Below are 16258 nucleotides of genomic sequence, written 5' to 3'. Positions count from 1 at the left end.
CTAGAACAACAAAAAGAAGTTAACAACATGTATATAGACTTTTGACTCAGTGCATCTGTCAGCACTGTGGATACTGCTACACCAGCAGGGTGTGCCTGAGGACATAGTGTGGCAAGTGGAAGAACTGTACCACCGCACATTTATCTGTGTGAGGGTCAATGGCTGTATTACAGACTGGTTTCCAGTTAAGTCAGGAGCAGGCCAGGGATGAATTCTCTCACCTATGTTATTTAATGTTCTAATAGATGATCTGATGACAAATTGATTGAGGCCAAAGTAGAAGGTGTGAAATTTGAAGATTGGTCTTTAGAGGCTCTCGATTATGCAGATGATATTGCCTTACTAGGAGAGACTACTGACCAACTACAACTGATGCTGGAAGAGCTCTGAAAAGCTGAAGGATCTATGGGACTTAAGATCAATGGTGATAAAACCAAAGCTATGTATGCCTCTTATAAGATGAAAACAAATGACCTGCTGACACTGCATGTAGATGGCACTGACACTGAATGGCTGAATAGTTTAATTTATCTGGGTAGTTGATTGACAGCAGAAAGTTCTATATCCAAAGTCACATGTCAGATCAATCTTGCATCAACGGCATTTCAGCATTTCTAAAGGCCTATCTTTAGTTGATTGGATGTCTATGTGACAACCAAGACAAGAATGTCCAATGTAAAAGTGACGACAACTTTTTTATATAGAGCAGAAACACGGCCATTAAAAACAATGGAGGAGAGGAAAGAAGAGTTTTCACCATCAAAACTTGTGGCGTGTTCTTAACATCTGTTGGTTAGGTTTGATTTTGTCACAAATAATGAGATACTTAGACAATCCCAGCAAGTTGCAGTCTTGCACCAGTTGAGAGCAAGATGACTGCAGTGATTGGGTAACGACCAGTGTAGAGAAGATGGCATGCTTTTGTAGGTTTAAAAAGCTACATTCAAAGGAAGCTGTGCATGCAGCCAACCATGAATCAGGCTGAAAGATGCAATTTTGAGGAAATTAAGAGTCTAAATCTTCCCATAACGACTCTTGCTGAAAGAAGCAGACTTGCAAGGAGTCATTCAACGTGATAGTCCATGCTACACACCATCACCACAGCTATATCATGGCTACATGAATCTGCTGCTGAGCATACCCTAGGTGGAGACCAATTTGCTTTGGCTATATTTAGCTGGTACATAGTCCCTTGGGCACCATACCCAGCTGGTGAAAGTTAGAGCAGCCCCCTAGCTGCACTAACCTGAGCCAGGGCTGGGGCAAAGAATTGGTGAGACCAAACAAGCTCCCTGATAGCTCTTCCTTCTTCCAAGTCTGCTGTGTTCAATGTTAGTTTGGTGTAAGAGAGAATCTAGTGAGAGGTAACTAGCACAAAGGGGTGTGTAGTATTTGTAGAGAAATATGATGTGCTGAAATGTGACTCTTTTGCATTTTATAGATAATTTGAAATTAGTTCTGTATTTACAAACATTTCACAAAAGCTGCATACTAAAAAGGGAATTTGGTCCCATCATTAAGCAAAACTGCTTTTACTTGAAAACACACAGAATTTCACACTATTGCAGCTTTGAAAATGTGAACTCTTGAGAGCTGGAAAATGGAAAGAAAGAAAGAAAGAAAGAAAGAAAGAAAGAAAGAAAGAAAGAAAGAAAGAAAGAAAGAAAGAATTCCATGCAAGGTGTCATCATAATATGTTTTTCACAGTTTCATACAACTCTGACTAGCCCCCAAAAGTTCTGATTGAACAAATATTTTATTTTGTAGTTTAGGAAAAAAAAACCCTCACAAAGAAAAGGTTATCATTTAGAATTAAATATTTTCAATTAATTTGTAAAAAAAAATGTTTACAAAATCAATTCTTACCTTAATCATAGCTAATTTGTAAATGTTCTGTAAAGTCTCAAAGACACTGGAAGCTGAAGACTTATTAGACAAGATAAACTTGAACGTATCCTCAAGAAGGAATTCTTTTACAGTTTGGTCCTCAAAATTCAAGTCATCAACTTGAAAGTCAAAGTGTTCATGCACCTTGAAAAAAAAAGAACTAATGTACAGTTTTTATATCAAATCCAGTGTTCCCTGATATATCTAAGCTGGATTTATTTATTTATTCAAAGGAATCATAAAGGGCATGAATAAAAAAAGGAATCAAATGCACATAGATGGTAAACAAATAAAGTACTAGTATTTTACTACATATATTACTTCTGATACAATAAGTAGAATTGTAACACAGCAAATACTGTATTTCATTTTCTGTAATGATTAAACATCATAGTGTTTGCTGACCTCTAGTGCACTGAGAAGAGCATAGCACTGTCATATCAATTAATGTGTTTTTGAAGCATATGTTTAAAAAATGTCCAGCCTTTTTATATAAAAATATTTAAGAGTGAAGATTGCTAAGTGACTACATACTATACACAAAACTCAAGTTCTTAAAGCTTAGTAATGAGCGTAACTTGAATAGTTAAAGACATACATTTTACATTAGACATAACAAACAATCACATAATTTCTATCAATCATAGAGAAATTCATTTCACAATCCTAACACAACTGCAACTCGCATCCATCAGGGTTTATATGTAACATTCTTGTTTTCTTTACTTCTGCATCCAAATGTATTTAAGAAAAACTGTATTAATATCTGTTAATATTTAGTAGCTGACAGTAGATCTCTTTTAGAAGTATTTATAATTGCTTTTTTTTAGAATAATGTTATTACACATATTTTCATAGGAAAGCATTTATCACTAGTGATTTACTAGAACATGATCTAAAATATGTATTTATTTTGACTTCCATTTGAGGGTGATCAAGAGGTGTCTATAGCATGTAGAAAGAACTTCTGTTTTCAAAAGGGTTTTGATTTGAGGATTACTGATGAAAGTACTATATTTATTTAGAGTCCAACTTGAGGTTATTAAGTTATGATGAAATATGCATTTCTTTATACTTGATAAGAACGTCTTTATATTTATTTTGCGGACAGTGCAAGGTTTACTATGTCTACTCATTTCTTTGCATTTTGTAGATGACGTAATAGGAAACTGCACAGATTTCACTTAGCAACCTAAACTGATTTTTTTTAAATCAAGATTTATTATTATTTAGTTTCTGGAATGTCCCTGGGTATTTTTAAAATATATTTTTTCTTTTTTTTCTTTTGTGCAAACAAAAGAAGACACAGCTTTTTCAAATTCCCTGAAGCAGTGCAAAACAGCTGGAAAGCTGCCCTAAAGGGACAGCCGAGAATTCCTCTGATGGAGGGGGAATAGTAGGTGGCACAAAGCTGGCATAATGGGCTCTTCACCACATTCCTGTGTGTAGAGGGTATGTCAGGGTGGTCTGGGAAGCGGAAGGCAGCATGATGGAGGTCAGAGCATGTTATGCTCCATAGATCTTTGTAAGTATAATGGCCTCTAGGGGAGCAGAACAAGCCAGCACAATTTAGGGCAGCATTTAGACTTGCATTGGGAGACATTTCAGCCATTCCTAAGACCTTGGCCTCCTCCAGTCACCTATGCCAAGCTGTGCTCTAAGACTGAGCCCTGTTCCACAGCCAGTGCCTGCTCAGCTAGACCACAATGACTTCTAGCCAAGCTGTTTACAGATGTTGAGATTTTAGTGCCTAGTGCTTAGTAGACGTCAATATTATTCCATAGTCCCATAAGAACTCTTCCACTCCCAACAGGGCCGGCTCCAGGGGTTTTGCCGCCCCAAGCAGCCAAAAGAAAAACAAAAAAAAAGCCATGATCATGATCGCAATTTGCTGCAATTCAGCGGGAGGTCCTTCACTCCTAGTGGGAGTGAGGGACCCTTCATCAAAGTGCCCCGAATACCTGGACGTGCCACCCCTCTCCGGAGTGACTGCTCCAAGCACCTGCTTGCTAAGCTGGTGCCTGGAGCCAGCCCTGACTCCCAAGACTCCACTTACTAATGTATTCATACATTTATTTGTACATTTGTGCATAGTTGCTTAGAGGTTTGGGGGCAATCATCAATGACAATTCTCTACTGTACTTTTTTTTTAGTCTATGCTCTTTTGGGAAGGGCCAATTCCTCCCTTTGGGTTTGGAAAGCTCTGAACACCAGGGGAAACAATTAAAAAAAATACTGAAAATAAATCCCCGTCATCCATCTGATCACTTACTTGCTTTAAAAAATGTTACACGTTTTAAAAAATGTGATTGGCACTTGCTTACCTCAAGAACTACTGGATAAGTGGAGGTGTTGAACCCAATGTCAAAGGTTAACATTTGAAAACATAGACTGCATCTGAAATTAAACATGACAAGAATACAGCATGTGAGATAACTGTAAGTAAAAGAGAAAAAGTCAGTAAAGTTACATGCAGATAGGTTTAGATCCACAGCTGGTGAAAATCAGCACAGTTTCATTGACTTAAATGGAGTGATACTATTTAGACCAGCTGAGCCGCCGGCCTATTGACTTCAAGCCATTATGTTGTTTTTCACTGTTGTTTCTTTTAACAGACCAAGTAAAATAGGTTTTGTGTTAAAATCCATTGCCACCTAGGACTGGACAGTGACAGAGAGGACAGAACCCTATTCCGCTAGCAATGGAGTAACGGAGAGCCTCCATGACTGTAAGCAATGTAGTTCTTCTGATACATAGATTAATAATACTGATCCCATTCAGTGGAGAGAAGTTATACATACACACACTGGCCAGTTCTTAACTTTACTTTAAAGATATAAACATAGTTTTGCCCACCACTCATTCCCTGTCCAATTTAGCAGTAGCTGCACTGAGAAATGCTGCTCTAATCCATTGTTGCTGCTTCAGAAGCCCATTATTTTACTCTGAGACCTAATACACCACCAGATGCACCAAGCACAGATGGGATGGAATGGGGATTTCTAATGTTATGGGGTCTTTTTAATCTAGGTATTCCTCTGTTAATGTTAGTGCATTCTGTGGTACGTGAGGGTTTCGGGGTGTGCTGAGAGAGGGGAAAAATATAGAGGAAGGAAGTGCCTGCTGGAGAATGTGGGGTTCTGCAACTGGATGGATGACATTTTTGGGAAAACAGATGTTACATAAGGATGAGTAGGCAGCAAAACTCATGAGTTTCATTGTGACCCCAATGGTCTTTGCTGCAATTGTGTGGTGGGATTTTGCATTCATACAAGCCTGGAACTACATGAAAATTTGGATGTCCCATAAAACAGCCAACCCATCAGTTTGGTTTGGTGAAACTATGTGAACCCAAGCTAGCTGGTTTTGCACAACTTTGAAAATAACTCTATATTTATAGTCACAGTATCTCTCTCTCTCACACACAATATATTCTATTCCTACTGCTTTAGGACAAATAATGAGCTTTATTGCTGCTCAACAACTAGGCCCTCAAGTAGCTGTATAAATCATTATATTTACTATAAAAAAGTCAAGTATCTGGTCCATATAAAACTAAAAAATCCAGTAGGAATGACTGCAATGACCTAATCATCCAATAAAAAAAAGTGATACAGTATTATTAAGGCATACATCAAGAGGTGTAATACTTAGGACAATATTCTAAAATTGCGCTAATATTCAGATCAGTTGCAATTCCCTGCTCCAGCCCTGGTTATAGCTGCCAGGGACTGCTCTAATTTGCACCAGTCAGCTACAGTCCCCAAAAGACCATATGCCAAATAGAGACAGCTGGAGCACAATAAGCTTCAGCAATTCACTCTTTCATCCCTCCACACCCTCTATGCCAGGGGCTCAAAGTAGAGAAGCACAGGAGATAGCTATGCCAGCTTCACATTCTTTGGGGACTCCCCCATTTGTGGGAGGTTTCTGCTCACTTTGTGCTGCCTGAGCAATACAAAAGAAGCGGAACAGGACACAGAATCTGACCCAAGGTATTGATTGTAACTCCTTGACTTTTTTTGAAATAATATGTTTGGCCCTCAAGTTGAGAAAGCTGGATGCCTCTGCTGTTGAAGATCTCTATTTGCCAAACACATTATTTCACTCTAATATCAAGTATGAAATATCAGTTTCTTTGTTACAGCAGAATCTATTTACTCAACTACTTTCCATAATATTCTGAAAAACTTGATAATAACTTAGCATTTATTTATTGGTAGCTTCTTACCTACTGAAGGTCTTTGGTCCAACGTTGGGTGATTCACTGAATGCCTCAGCTACCAGTAAGAGTTTACTTATCGTTTCTTTCATATTATCAAAGACTTGCTGAGGGGAACTGGATTTGAAGAATGTTTCAAAAAATCTTTGTAGCTGTGAAAGATGTTACACAAATTCTTAAATACTTATCCTACTATACTTTTAAGAAACATACATTAAATGTCTTGCAGAAGTCAAAATTGCATAAGAATGCCAGCTTTATTTTCTACCAGGTACCACATTAAATGAAGAATGAAATTAAATGTTCTCTTCATATTCTAGCAGATAAGTTATTTGCATTTATAAAGAAGAAAACCTGAAATAAACTGTGCATTAATTGGTACCAGAAGGCACTGCATTTAGACACAGAAGTCACACAGCCTAAATTCATTTTCATAAAACATTTTGCTATTAACACATTACATGAAGTGGAAAATTCTCATGCTTAGTTCTGCTGCAGTAGAAAAACTTGACAGCAGCAACATATTCAAATCCAAATCCTTTCTTCTTGGTTACATATTGGGCCAAATGCTGATGTTCTTCCCCTTTGGCTATAAGCCCTGAGCCTGAGTAAACAAGTTTTATGCAGAGGATGGAAGAGTGGTCAGGATGAAATCAATCTTTCCCCCACTGACACCCCCTCATGTAGCCAGCCACATCATTACTAATACAACAATCCATATATGGGGCTCCTGCATATGCCTTGCATGAAGAGTTTAGTCCCATTGATCCCCATAACTGGCATATCCACTGGCCTATAAACCACTGCCCCCTCAACTTACTCCCACCACTCACCCAAATCCACCCTTCCCACCACAGCAGGGAGAGGGCTAATGGAATAGAACACAGGAGGAGCACAGTTCCCACACATAGTGGGACCAATACAATTCTTGCTGATTTTAGGGGTATTTGGGCTTACAGTGGAAGGAGCTGCATTTGGCCCATCGTTACAGTGCAGTTATATTATAATTACTTTTGCTTCAGGGTAAGTCATGAAAAAATGAATGAATTGGCTAAACCAACAATAACATGCTTTTTCTTATTCCTCTTTGGTGTTAGATTAAACCAACCAACTTCCAGTCATGTTAAATAAGCATTCTGTGGGCTTAGTGACACAAATTATTTCATTCTACTGTAATTCTCAAAAACACACATAGAGTTTTGAATATTCAGTTAAAGGCCTGAAAGGCAGACTACATATGATTTAATCAAATACTTCCCATTTGCAATCTTCACACATGCATGCTTATGGATAGATCAGAAGTGTGGCACAACTAGGGCTTTAGCTTGTTTACATTTAATTATTCCCTTGAGCTAGCTTCTGCTCCTGGATATTCTTTACAAATGAATTTGTGGGGACAGATTCTGGGGCTGGCTATAGTCCCTTTGTGCCACCAAAGCAACCCAAAGGCCCATAAAGTTGCTGTAGCTGAGGGTTTGCATGACCTGGGGTAGAATTGTTCTAGACATCTCTACATTGCACTCTTCTATCCCAACCCCATTTTAGCGGCCACATCAGGAGTGTGTTGAGGAGATGATGTGGCCAGAGAGTGCTGTACTCTGGAGATCACTGGCTGGCATAACTGGGGTTCATTGCAGCCAGGTACAAACAGTAGCAGCTCTGCTGGAATCTCAGTACAGGAGGCTCTTTGGGAGCCTCCATTTGACACATCAGCAGTGTGAAGGTGCCAGCCCCATAGACCTGATTGATTAGGCAGCAGGCTGACAAGGGAGCTAGACTCTCTGCCCCCAGAGCCCTGCTTTGCTAGATTACTGGAAGGAAATGCCACTTGCGGCCAGCCCACCTCCCAGTGAAGGAGCAGAACTGCTACAGAGCAAGAGTTCAGCCCTGATCAAGCAAGAACAGGGAAGGGGTTTGCAGGCCACCTGATTGGCTCTGGGAGAAGGCTACAGAGCATGGACAGATAGCATGCATTGCTGCTGCTGGAGGGAAAAAGCCTAATCACAGCCAGACCCCAGCACTGGGAGATTGACCCAGACAGAAAATCAGGTGCACAGACATAGCCAAGCTGGGAGAGCAGTCCAGACCCAGCAGAAGCAGCCCTGACCAGCATGGTGACCATGGGGACAGATTCCTTGAGAGGCAGCCAAGCCTGAGACTCCCCACTGCGAGCTAACACTACACTGCTAGAGGCAGGAGGTGCTCTGCTGTTAAAAATGGAGCCTGGAGGGCCATTTGGACTAGTTGTTAAGTTAGGTCTATTTTGTTATTAAAGTGTCAAGGACTCATATTAAGGTTGGGGTTATACATATGACTTTTCATAGCAACTCTTTGCTAGTCCCTTTTACTAATTGTGGCTGTGTCCTTCCTGGCTAGGTGGCAGATAAAGTCATTGACATTGAACATGGGTGAAGCATTTACTTCTGGTTAAGTTCCTGACTCTTCAGAGGTTGTGGAAAAAACCAAGAGCTTGGGGTTCGGTGAGGGGCAGGTGGGGTTCTCTACCCTATCGTACATAGCATTAGCAAATATAAAACCTGTCAAAGGCAAGATACATTTGTTCAACGTCCTAGTACAGGCACCTTCATAGGCACCTTCATAGGTTTGGAATATGGTATCAAAACAGAAATAAGAAAAGGTACAGAACAGGTTAAGAACCAGTACGAACTGGTGGGTTGGATCTTAGGTGACATATAATGTGCTTTCTAACTTTTAAGCAACCCTGCAATAAATGTATGAGGAAGTTTGTAGAATAACACCTTTTACGTAAGGAGAACATGTTGTGAGATAAGAATTGCTTCCTGAAGGGAGGATGTATATGTCTCCTTTTCATATTGTTGGCTACATTTTAAGCAATAATGGGCTGAAATATGGAGACAGCTTGGCAAACCAGAGTGCCAAGGTCACGGTGTTCCTCTGTGCAGTGATCCCAGTGTAGTTTCACTGCTAAGGGGATATGCATAGCTTCAGAGGCTTTGTTATGTGACAGTTTTTTCTTTGAAAATGTCTGAGTGTTTTATTTTAGTGAAGAATAAGTTCTTCTTAAGAGGATACGTTTTTTTTTCAACATAAGCCTTTCTATCTCTAGTTAGCGTTCTTGAATTCATTCCTTTTATTTTGCAATACATGGAAAATAGCTATGCTTACTGATATTTCTTTGCCAAGTCCACACAATTTGTGTATTTATGTGTACACACACACACACACACACACACACACACACACACACACACACACACACACAAGCCTCTTTGAATATACATTTGGAGAAACCAGGATAACGAATGCATCTCCCAAACTACAGATTGGATCTGTGCAAAAAGACCAAAGAAACGTATTCACAATAATTCTATCCCCAGTACTGCACACTGCCACACATAGATCTATCTACACATGATCTTCTACCTACAGTGATTGATGAATCATTGTTAGTAGAAAAAGTTGTAACACGTAATGGAAGAAAAATGTACCTATAATCAAAAACAATGGTTCCAGAATACATCACAGAGAAAAAAGTGCAGTAATTTATTATTAGTTTATAGTGCTAGCTGTTGGATATGTCTATTTATTCTAGCCCAGATTTATTATTATGTGATGCCATTTCCCTGTACCTTTGACACAGCACTTGATGAAGGTGGAAACCAAGACATTATTCAACTATTTTGTATAGTAAATTTCCTATTTGTGCATATTTTTTCTTACCTAAACTAGTTTTAAAGGAAGACTGTTACTAGATTAAGCCACAAATTTATCCCACCTAAAGTTCGTTTTAATTCGTTTAAGTGAAAAATGTTCTCTGAGTATCATTTTATTTTAAACTACCCACTTATTTCAGTGGTTACTGGTAATCTCTGAGAATGTTTTCTAAATTTCTGCTGGTGGGGAGGAAGTGAAAAAAGGCTTCTAACAACCTTTCCTCTAGTGATCTCTACTGTTAAGGCCAAGTCCAAAGCCCAGTGAAGTCAATAAAAAGACTTCCATTGAAGTGAGGACTGGAATAACTATGGAATAACTAAGTGGGGACTGGAATAACTGGAATAACTATGGCCTCCTAATTATGGTCCTGGCTTTTGGAAATGATGAAGTGGAACAGCAGTGGTGAACTTGGTATGTACCTTATGCAATTATTTTACAAGGTTTATATTTTTTTAAGGCACAGACGGTGGATAAAGTCACTGTAAACCGCAGTCACTATAACCAGGACGAGTAAAAGTGATTTGTAAGAATTATTTACAATAATTTAATTTAAAAAAAAATGGTGGGATTTTCCACACAACCATACAATGTTGTTTAATTTACTAAACTTAAACTTCTTATATGTCTTCTCTGATCCAAGCGTTTTATGTGTAATAAGTCTCAGTTCTTTTTAAATTCTCAACAACAACGTATCAGCCACATTCTTACTACATCTAGTATATTTTTGTGCCTATTTGGCCAGATGCTACAGTAAACATATTTTGTCTGCAATAGTAAGTTTTTAGCAAGGTGAACTCCAGTGCCAGGTCAATTTCTTACTAATAATGATTAGCAGAATAGACCAGCAAAGAAATGTTTATATATGCTTCTGAACATGTTAGTTAGTTTCATATCAGACAGGTATGTGAGTAATGGTGTACAGCATTATTTCAGGCAATTCATACAGGCTGACAATCCATCAGCATGCTAGAAGCCTGAACAGACCAGCACAAGACTAAAATAAATGGTGGAAAATTGTGAATGCCCCATGCACCTGAGAGGGTGGGAGGATAAAGAAAGAAAGAAACCTGCTGACAGTCCATGGAACTAACATCAGTCTTGTCTGTGCCAAGTCGTTTTTTTTTAAATTGAAGAGACTCAGCTATTTGGGAAGAGGATGCAGGAGAGATACACTATAAACAACACTATTAGCAAATTTTCTCCAGGTCTATGTCTCTTTTGCATGCATGCTCAATTCCCAATTATATAATGGCTGTTATGTCAATCGGTGAAACAACAGGCCACAGAAGACCCTTACTGCTGTTGTAAACTATTGACATTTTGGAGCTACACAACAAGTAATGCGCATTTTTTCCTTCATTTACATGAGAGATACTTCACAAAGAAATCCCACATTTCAGAAACGTGTGGCTGAGGTTGAACATTTCTAGTTATTATGGACCAAATTCCTCAGCTGTCATCAATTGGCATAGCGCCACTAACTTCATTCAGAGGTCCTGGCTCATTGTGTCTGCTGTAGGTGGTAACGGGCATTGTAGGTCTGGCTGAATATTCTGTGAAGCTTATTGAAAACATGTTCTATGATCATGCCAAAATGGTTTAAAGCTGACTTACAGACAGGGAGAAAAATACTTATTTTAAACATTTAATTTTTCACTATCATTTCCAGAATGAGGTGCTATTTTCTGCTTCTCCTGCACAATGCATCTCATGCTGCATTGTATCAAGCCCAGAAATCCTTTATGTATTTTCCACGTATGCTAGCTGGTCACAACTAGAGAATTTCTATTGTTAGATTATATAGTGCCTTGCTTTTACTGGTCATTTCCTGGAGCCTCTCTGACTTCTCTCAAGCTCTATATAGAAGATACTGTCTGTAGTTAGAGGCAGCCTAATATATCCTGTTCTCCATCATTGTATTAATTTGCATTTAAATGTACATCACTATAGAAGTGCTTTCTCTGGTGACTATTGTTTGTATAACTCTTGCTGTTCTGACAACTCTGTCTAAAGCTGTGGAAGATATAGGACCACAGAAGCAGTAAGCAGACTGGAACTACTGTCTATGTGCTGCACTTCTTTTATAATTAATCACTTTTATTGCTTTTTCAGCTGCCAGAATGTTCTGTAAATGGTGGCTGATGCCCCTTTTTGAAGACTTGTCTCAGCGCTGATTATTTTCCAGAGTGCATTGCCACAATTACTAATGATTATTATCCTCCAAGATAGTTCCTAGTTACGGGATTATAATGATGCTACTGGACACTTGTAATATTTTCAGTTAACTTAAAATTAAATTAAACTCAGAGGAAGCAGAGGTCTGCCAGCACTCATGCTGATTAAGACCCAAATCATGCCCCCTACCTAAGTGACTCAGTTGGGGTCTTCTTGTTGGCAAGTGGGGAAGCAACTTCCTCCACTCTCAAGCAATGGTGCAGGAGTTGAGCTACTCCAACACTCCAGATGAAACCCATAGAAGACTCAGAAGCCCTAGTGCCTCCCTTCTGCAGAAGGAAGGATGGAATGATCCACAAGGCAGCAGATCCTCTGGCACTGCAGGAAGAGCTGCTATGTCACAAGCACGGTTTCTCACTAAATTGAACAATGAAGAAGCAGGATATCCATGAGGAGGCATGCGCCACTGGACAAGATAGACAGGGGAAAGTAGATGGTCCCTCCCCAGTGACTTTGAGATGTCAAGATCTAATCTTTTTTAGGCCCTTATAAATAGGCTTGGCAGGATTCAATTTTTATTTCTTTATGCATTTTTAAAGTTTGTATCAATTTAAGTTTCCAGAATTGCACGAAATTGTGTGTGGGGAAGGGGAAGACAATTATTTAATGACAACAGACACTGAAATTTAAAGCTTTATAACCATTAAAATACAAATTGTCAACACCACATGTCAAAATACATAACATGAATATCCTTTTAAGCCAACTCTAATAAGTTTTCAAGGTGCATTTTTCTTACTTTGCCTAGCTGTAAATTTCTATTATTACTAATGTAAATATTTTCCCAACAATTTGTGTGTGTACAGTGAAAGCAGCATTTACTGGCATTTACTGATAAAATCTAATCCTTTCAAGCCTGTTTACAAAGCATCCATCTTCATAGACCCTAGGATCCTAAGGGTGGCACACTGGAGGCCCATTCCACCTTACAGAGCATTTTCCTTAGTTTGTGACCACTTCTCCCATGAAGTGCAACTCTACGACATATCTAGTTCAAAAAATTAAAGATCCAAAACCGGACCTTATTTTAGATACTGATTTTACTTTCTTCCATAGTGGAACCTAGAAAAAACTTCAGCACTGCAGTGTATGCACAGTTGTGTTTGAGAGGGTAACAACAGCTCTGTATCTGCGCTCACACAACCGAGCCAAAACTTGAAAGTGCCCTGAGAACCCCAATGTGCATGACAATATTCCCTCCTTCTTTGCAAACCAAACACTGCTCTTTTGTCTGATCAATGAAAGCTATCCATGAAAAGTATATTTTGTGTTCAGTAGCAATGGCTAATAATGAAGCAATTGTTTGCCTTTCTACCACTGCACTTTGAGTGAATGAACCAGCTAGAAAAGAAGAGTTTTACCTTTACGGAAAAGTGCTTCTTCTTGGGAGGAAGCCAGACAATGGCAGTTGAATGAATAAATGCCCGCAAAGGTGTTAAGGATGTCACTAGCACATATGCTTTGATGATGATGGAAAGGTCTTGAGCTTTAAAGAGCTCCTTGTGGCTGGCTGGAACTGGTATAGAACTCCTGCAAAATAAGAACAATCCACAGTGTTAGGAAAGTGCTTGCTTCCTCTATATGAAAAGGAAAATGAGGTATAAGAATACTGAAAATAGGAGCCGCTCTTCCCCAGTGAAGTGACACAAGAGATTAAACCAAGTAGCTTGGAAATGCTTTGCACCAAGTCTGTTTTTACTGCTTGGAGGATTTATTTCATCGTAATTCCCAGATAAAACCTATGGCAAGATGGCGTCACAGCTGAAAGCACAAATCAGGAACTTATAGGTAAAAAACATTACAGTAATGTTGTTATTATTGCAAAAACAGGCATGACCATCCCAGAAATCCAATTCTAAAGAAATCCAGACATGTTAAGGAATGGAAATACAAAGTTAAGGCACCCAAACAACTTTAACTCTGCCCTGTGCTAACACCAGGAAAACCTACACTATCTTTAATAAAAACTACTTACATTTAAATCTTAACATATGCACAATGTGCCTCAGGTGGCACATGACCAGGATTGGTCCACTGATTGGATTATTAGCTTCCCAGGTCCCATACTGATGGGGAGTGCAACGTGAACACTGATCCATTACATTTAAGTGGGGTCACACACACTAAAATGCCATTGTCACACTCATGTGCTTATTGCATGACATCACTGAATAGAGTTTTGTTTGGACATATTCCTGGAGGTTTCATCACATGACAGAAGCTTTAATTTAAAATTAATCTTTAATTCCCAGAGACTCCAGGACAATTCTGGAGGGCTAGCAACAATAGAGAGTCAAGACCAGCACCTCCACAAAATAGTGTAAAGGACTATGACACAAGGAAATAACCCTTTACAAATTAGTGAATAATAATCTGGCAGGCTTTGATTTGGAAGTGATAGGGATGTAGGCAGGCCACTAGACAAGTATTTAACTGCACAGTCCTGTTTTTCCAGGGTTTGTCCCCCGTCAAGTACTCAGACAAAAGCAGGCCTGGTTTGTCCAGTATCGGATGGGGGACGCCCTTTTGAACACTGTGCTGCTCTGCTCCCAACACTGTGACCTCACATACAAGGTCCCATCGGTGGAGGCAGAGCAGCACGTTCTTAAAAATGGCACTCTCCCATGCAGCATGACCTTGCACATACTGTGTGTCCAAGGTCACGCGGGCGGGAGGTGGGGCCATTCAGTTCCTGGAAGTACCAGAATGTCCAGGTTTCCGGGAATGTGTCAGTGGCCACACCATAGAGGTCCAGCTATTAGTCTATTGCTACAATAGTCTGCAGGAAGAATTAGCTGTGGAATTGTATTGCCAAACTTTATTGATCAAGAGATCAAAGATCATGAGTCAGACCCCCCAAAATCATGAGATTGGCCCAAAAATCATGAGACTTTTAAAAAAAGATTTTATAGTTTTTTAGACCAGTCTCTTGATTTTTGCACTCTCCTTGCCCATCCTCAAGATGTGTGCATGTGACAATTGGTGTTGTACACTCTCTCATATGTACCAGATAAGGTGATTTTGGTGCCTGCTGCAGGAGCTCTCACCCTCACATCTGCCCCTCTCCTGCCCAGTAATTAATCCTGTCCCCCAGCCTCCTATCAGTTCCGTCTCCACTCAATCCTCCTCATAGACTCATAGGACTGGAAGGGACCTCGAGAGGTCATCGAGTCCAGTCCCCTGCCCTCATGGCAGGACCAAATACTGTCTAGACCATCCCAGAGAGACATTTATCTAACCTACTCTTAAATATCTCCAGAGATGGAGATTCCACAACATCCCTAGGCAATCTATTCCAGTGTTTAACTACCCTAACAGTTAGGAATGTTTTCCTAATGTCCAGCCTAAATCTCCCTTGCTGCAGTTTAAGCCCATTGCTTCTTGTTCTATCATTGGAGGCTAAGGTGAACAAGTTTTCTCCCTCCTCTTGATGACACCCTTTTAGATACCTGAAAACTGCTATCATGTCCCCTCTCAGTCTTCTCTTTTCCAAACTAAACAAACCCAATTCCTTCAGCCTTCCTTCATAGGTCATGTTCTCAAGACCTTTAATCATTCTTGTTGCTCTTCTCTGGACCCCCTCCAATTTCTCCACATCTTTCTTAAAATGCGGTGCCCAGAACTGGACACAATACTCCAGCTGAGGCCTGACCAGTGCAGAGTAAAGCGGAAGAATGACTTCTCGTGTCTTGTTTACAACACACCTGTTAATTCAGCTCCTCCTCAGTTCAGTCCTCCAGACCGCCTCATTATCACCTCACCAGTTCAGCCCCCCTACTCCATTGACCCCCACCGCCGTAAGTTCACCCTTCCAGCTCTCACTACCCATCTGCTCAGAACCCAACATCAACACAGCCCCCCACCCTCCTCACTTCAGAACCTCCTGCACCCTCCAGGCCATAGTTTAGACCTTCCAGCCTCACCTCTGCTCCTCAGGGTTCTTCACCCTCTCCAGGCCTGGGAGCGGAGCTGTGGTGGGTCCCTCTCCCACTTCCCAGGCTCGCAGGGGAGCAGCCACCCAGGGCTTTGTTTAAGTTTTTTAGCATATGTGTTGTGCTGTTAAGTTGGTCAAGAGTCTTCAAGAGAGGAGGAGTGTGGTGGACAGAGGTGTTTAAACAGTATTTTTGATTCTGTTTCTCCCCATTGGTCTGAATTATCCACGACATTCATACTGCATCACATCAAGTACAAATCATTAGAGAAATGCCTCTGATTGCA

The 16258-nt window shown here is 40.0% G+C and overlaps 1 protein-coding gene across 3 annotated transcripts in view; it reads right to left on the bottom strand.

Annotated features, from left to right (window-relative positions):
* The window catches only part of CPED1 (cadherin like and PC-esterase domain containing 1), a 232083-nt gene that overhangs the window by 134720 nt on the left and 81105 nt on the right, over nt 1-16258 (bottom strand). For all 3 annotated transcript variants that reach the window (XR_003998531.1, XM_030549097.1, XM_030549098.1), the window contains 4 exons: nt 13402-13570; nt 6119-6261; nt 4212-4284; nt 1867-2031 (listed from right to left, as the gene is read on the bottom strand). Coding sequence is in view for 2 of the 3 variants with exons in the window: in XM_030549097.1 (XP_030404957.1) it covers nt 1867-2031; nt 4212-4284; nt 6119-6261; nt 13402-13570 (550 nt within the window). In the remaining variant the exon portion in view is untranslated. The remainder of the gene's footprint in view (nt 1-1866; nt 2032-4211; nt 4285-6118; nt 6262-13401; nt 13571-16258) is intronic.

The sequence above is a fragment of the Gopherus evgoodei genome, chromosome 1 (genome assembly GCF_007399415.2).
Source record: "Gopherus evgoodei ecotype Sinaloan lineage chromosome 1, rGopEvg1_v1.p, whole genome shotgun sequence".
In the NCBI taxonomy this organism is placed as follows: domain Eukaryota; kingdom Metazoa; phylum Chordata; order Testudines; family Testudinidae; genus Gopherus; species Gopherus evgoodei.
Note: the sequence above shows the minus strand (reverse complement) of the source record. Positions and strands in the feature narration are given on the sequence as shown.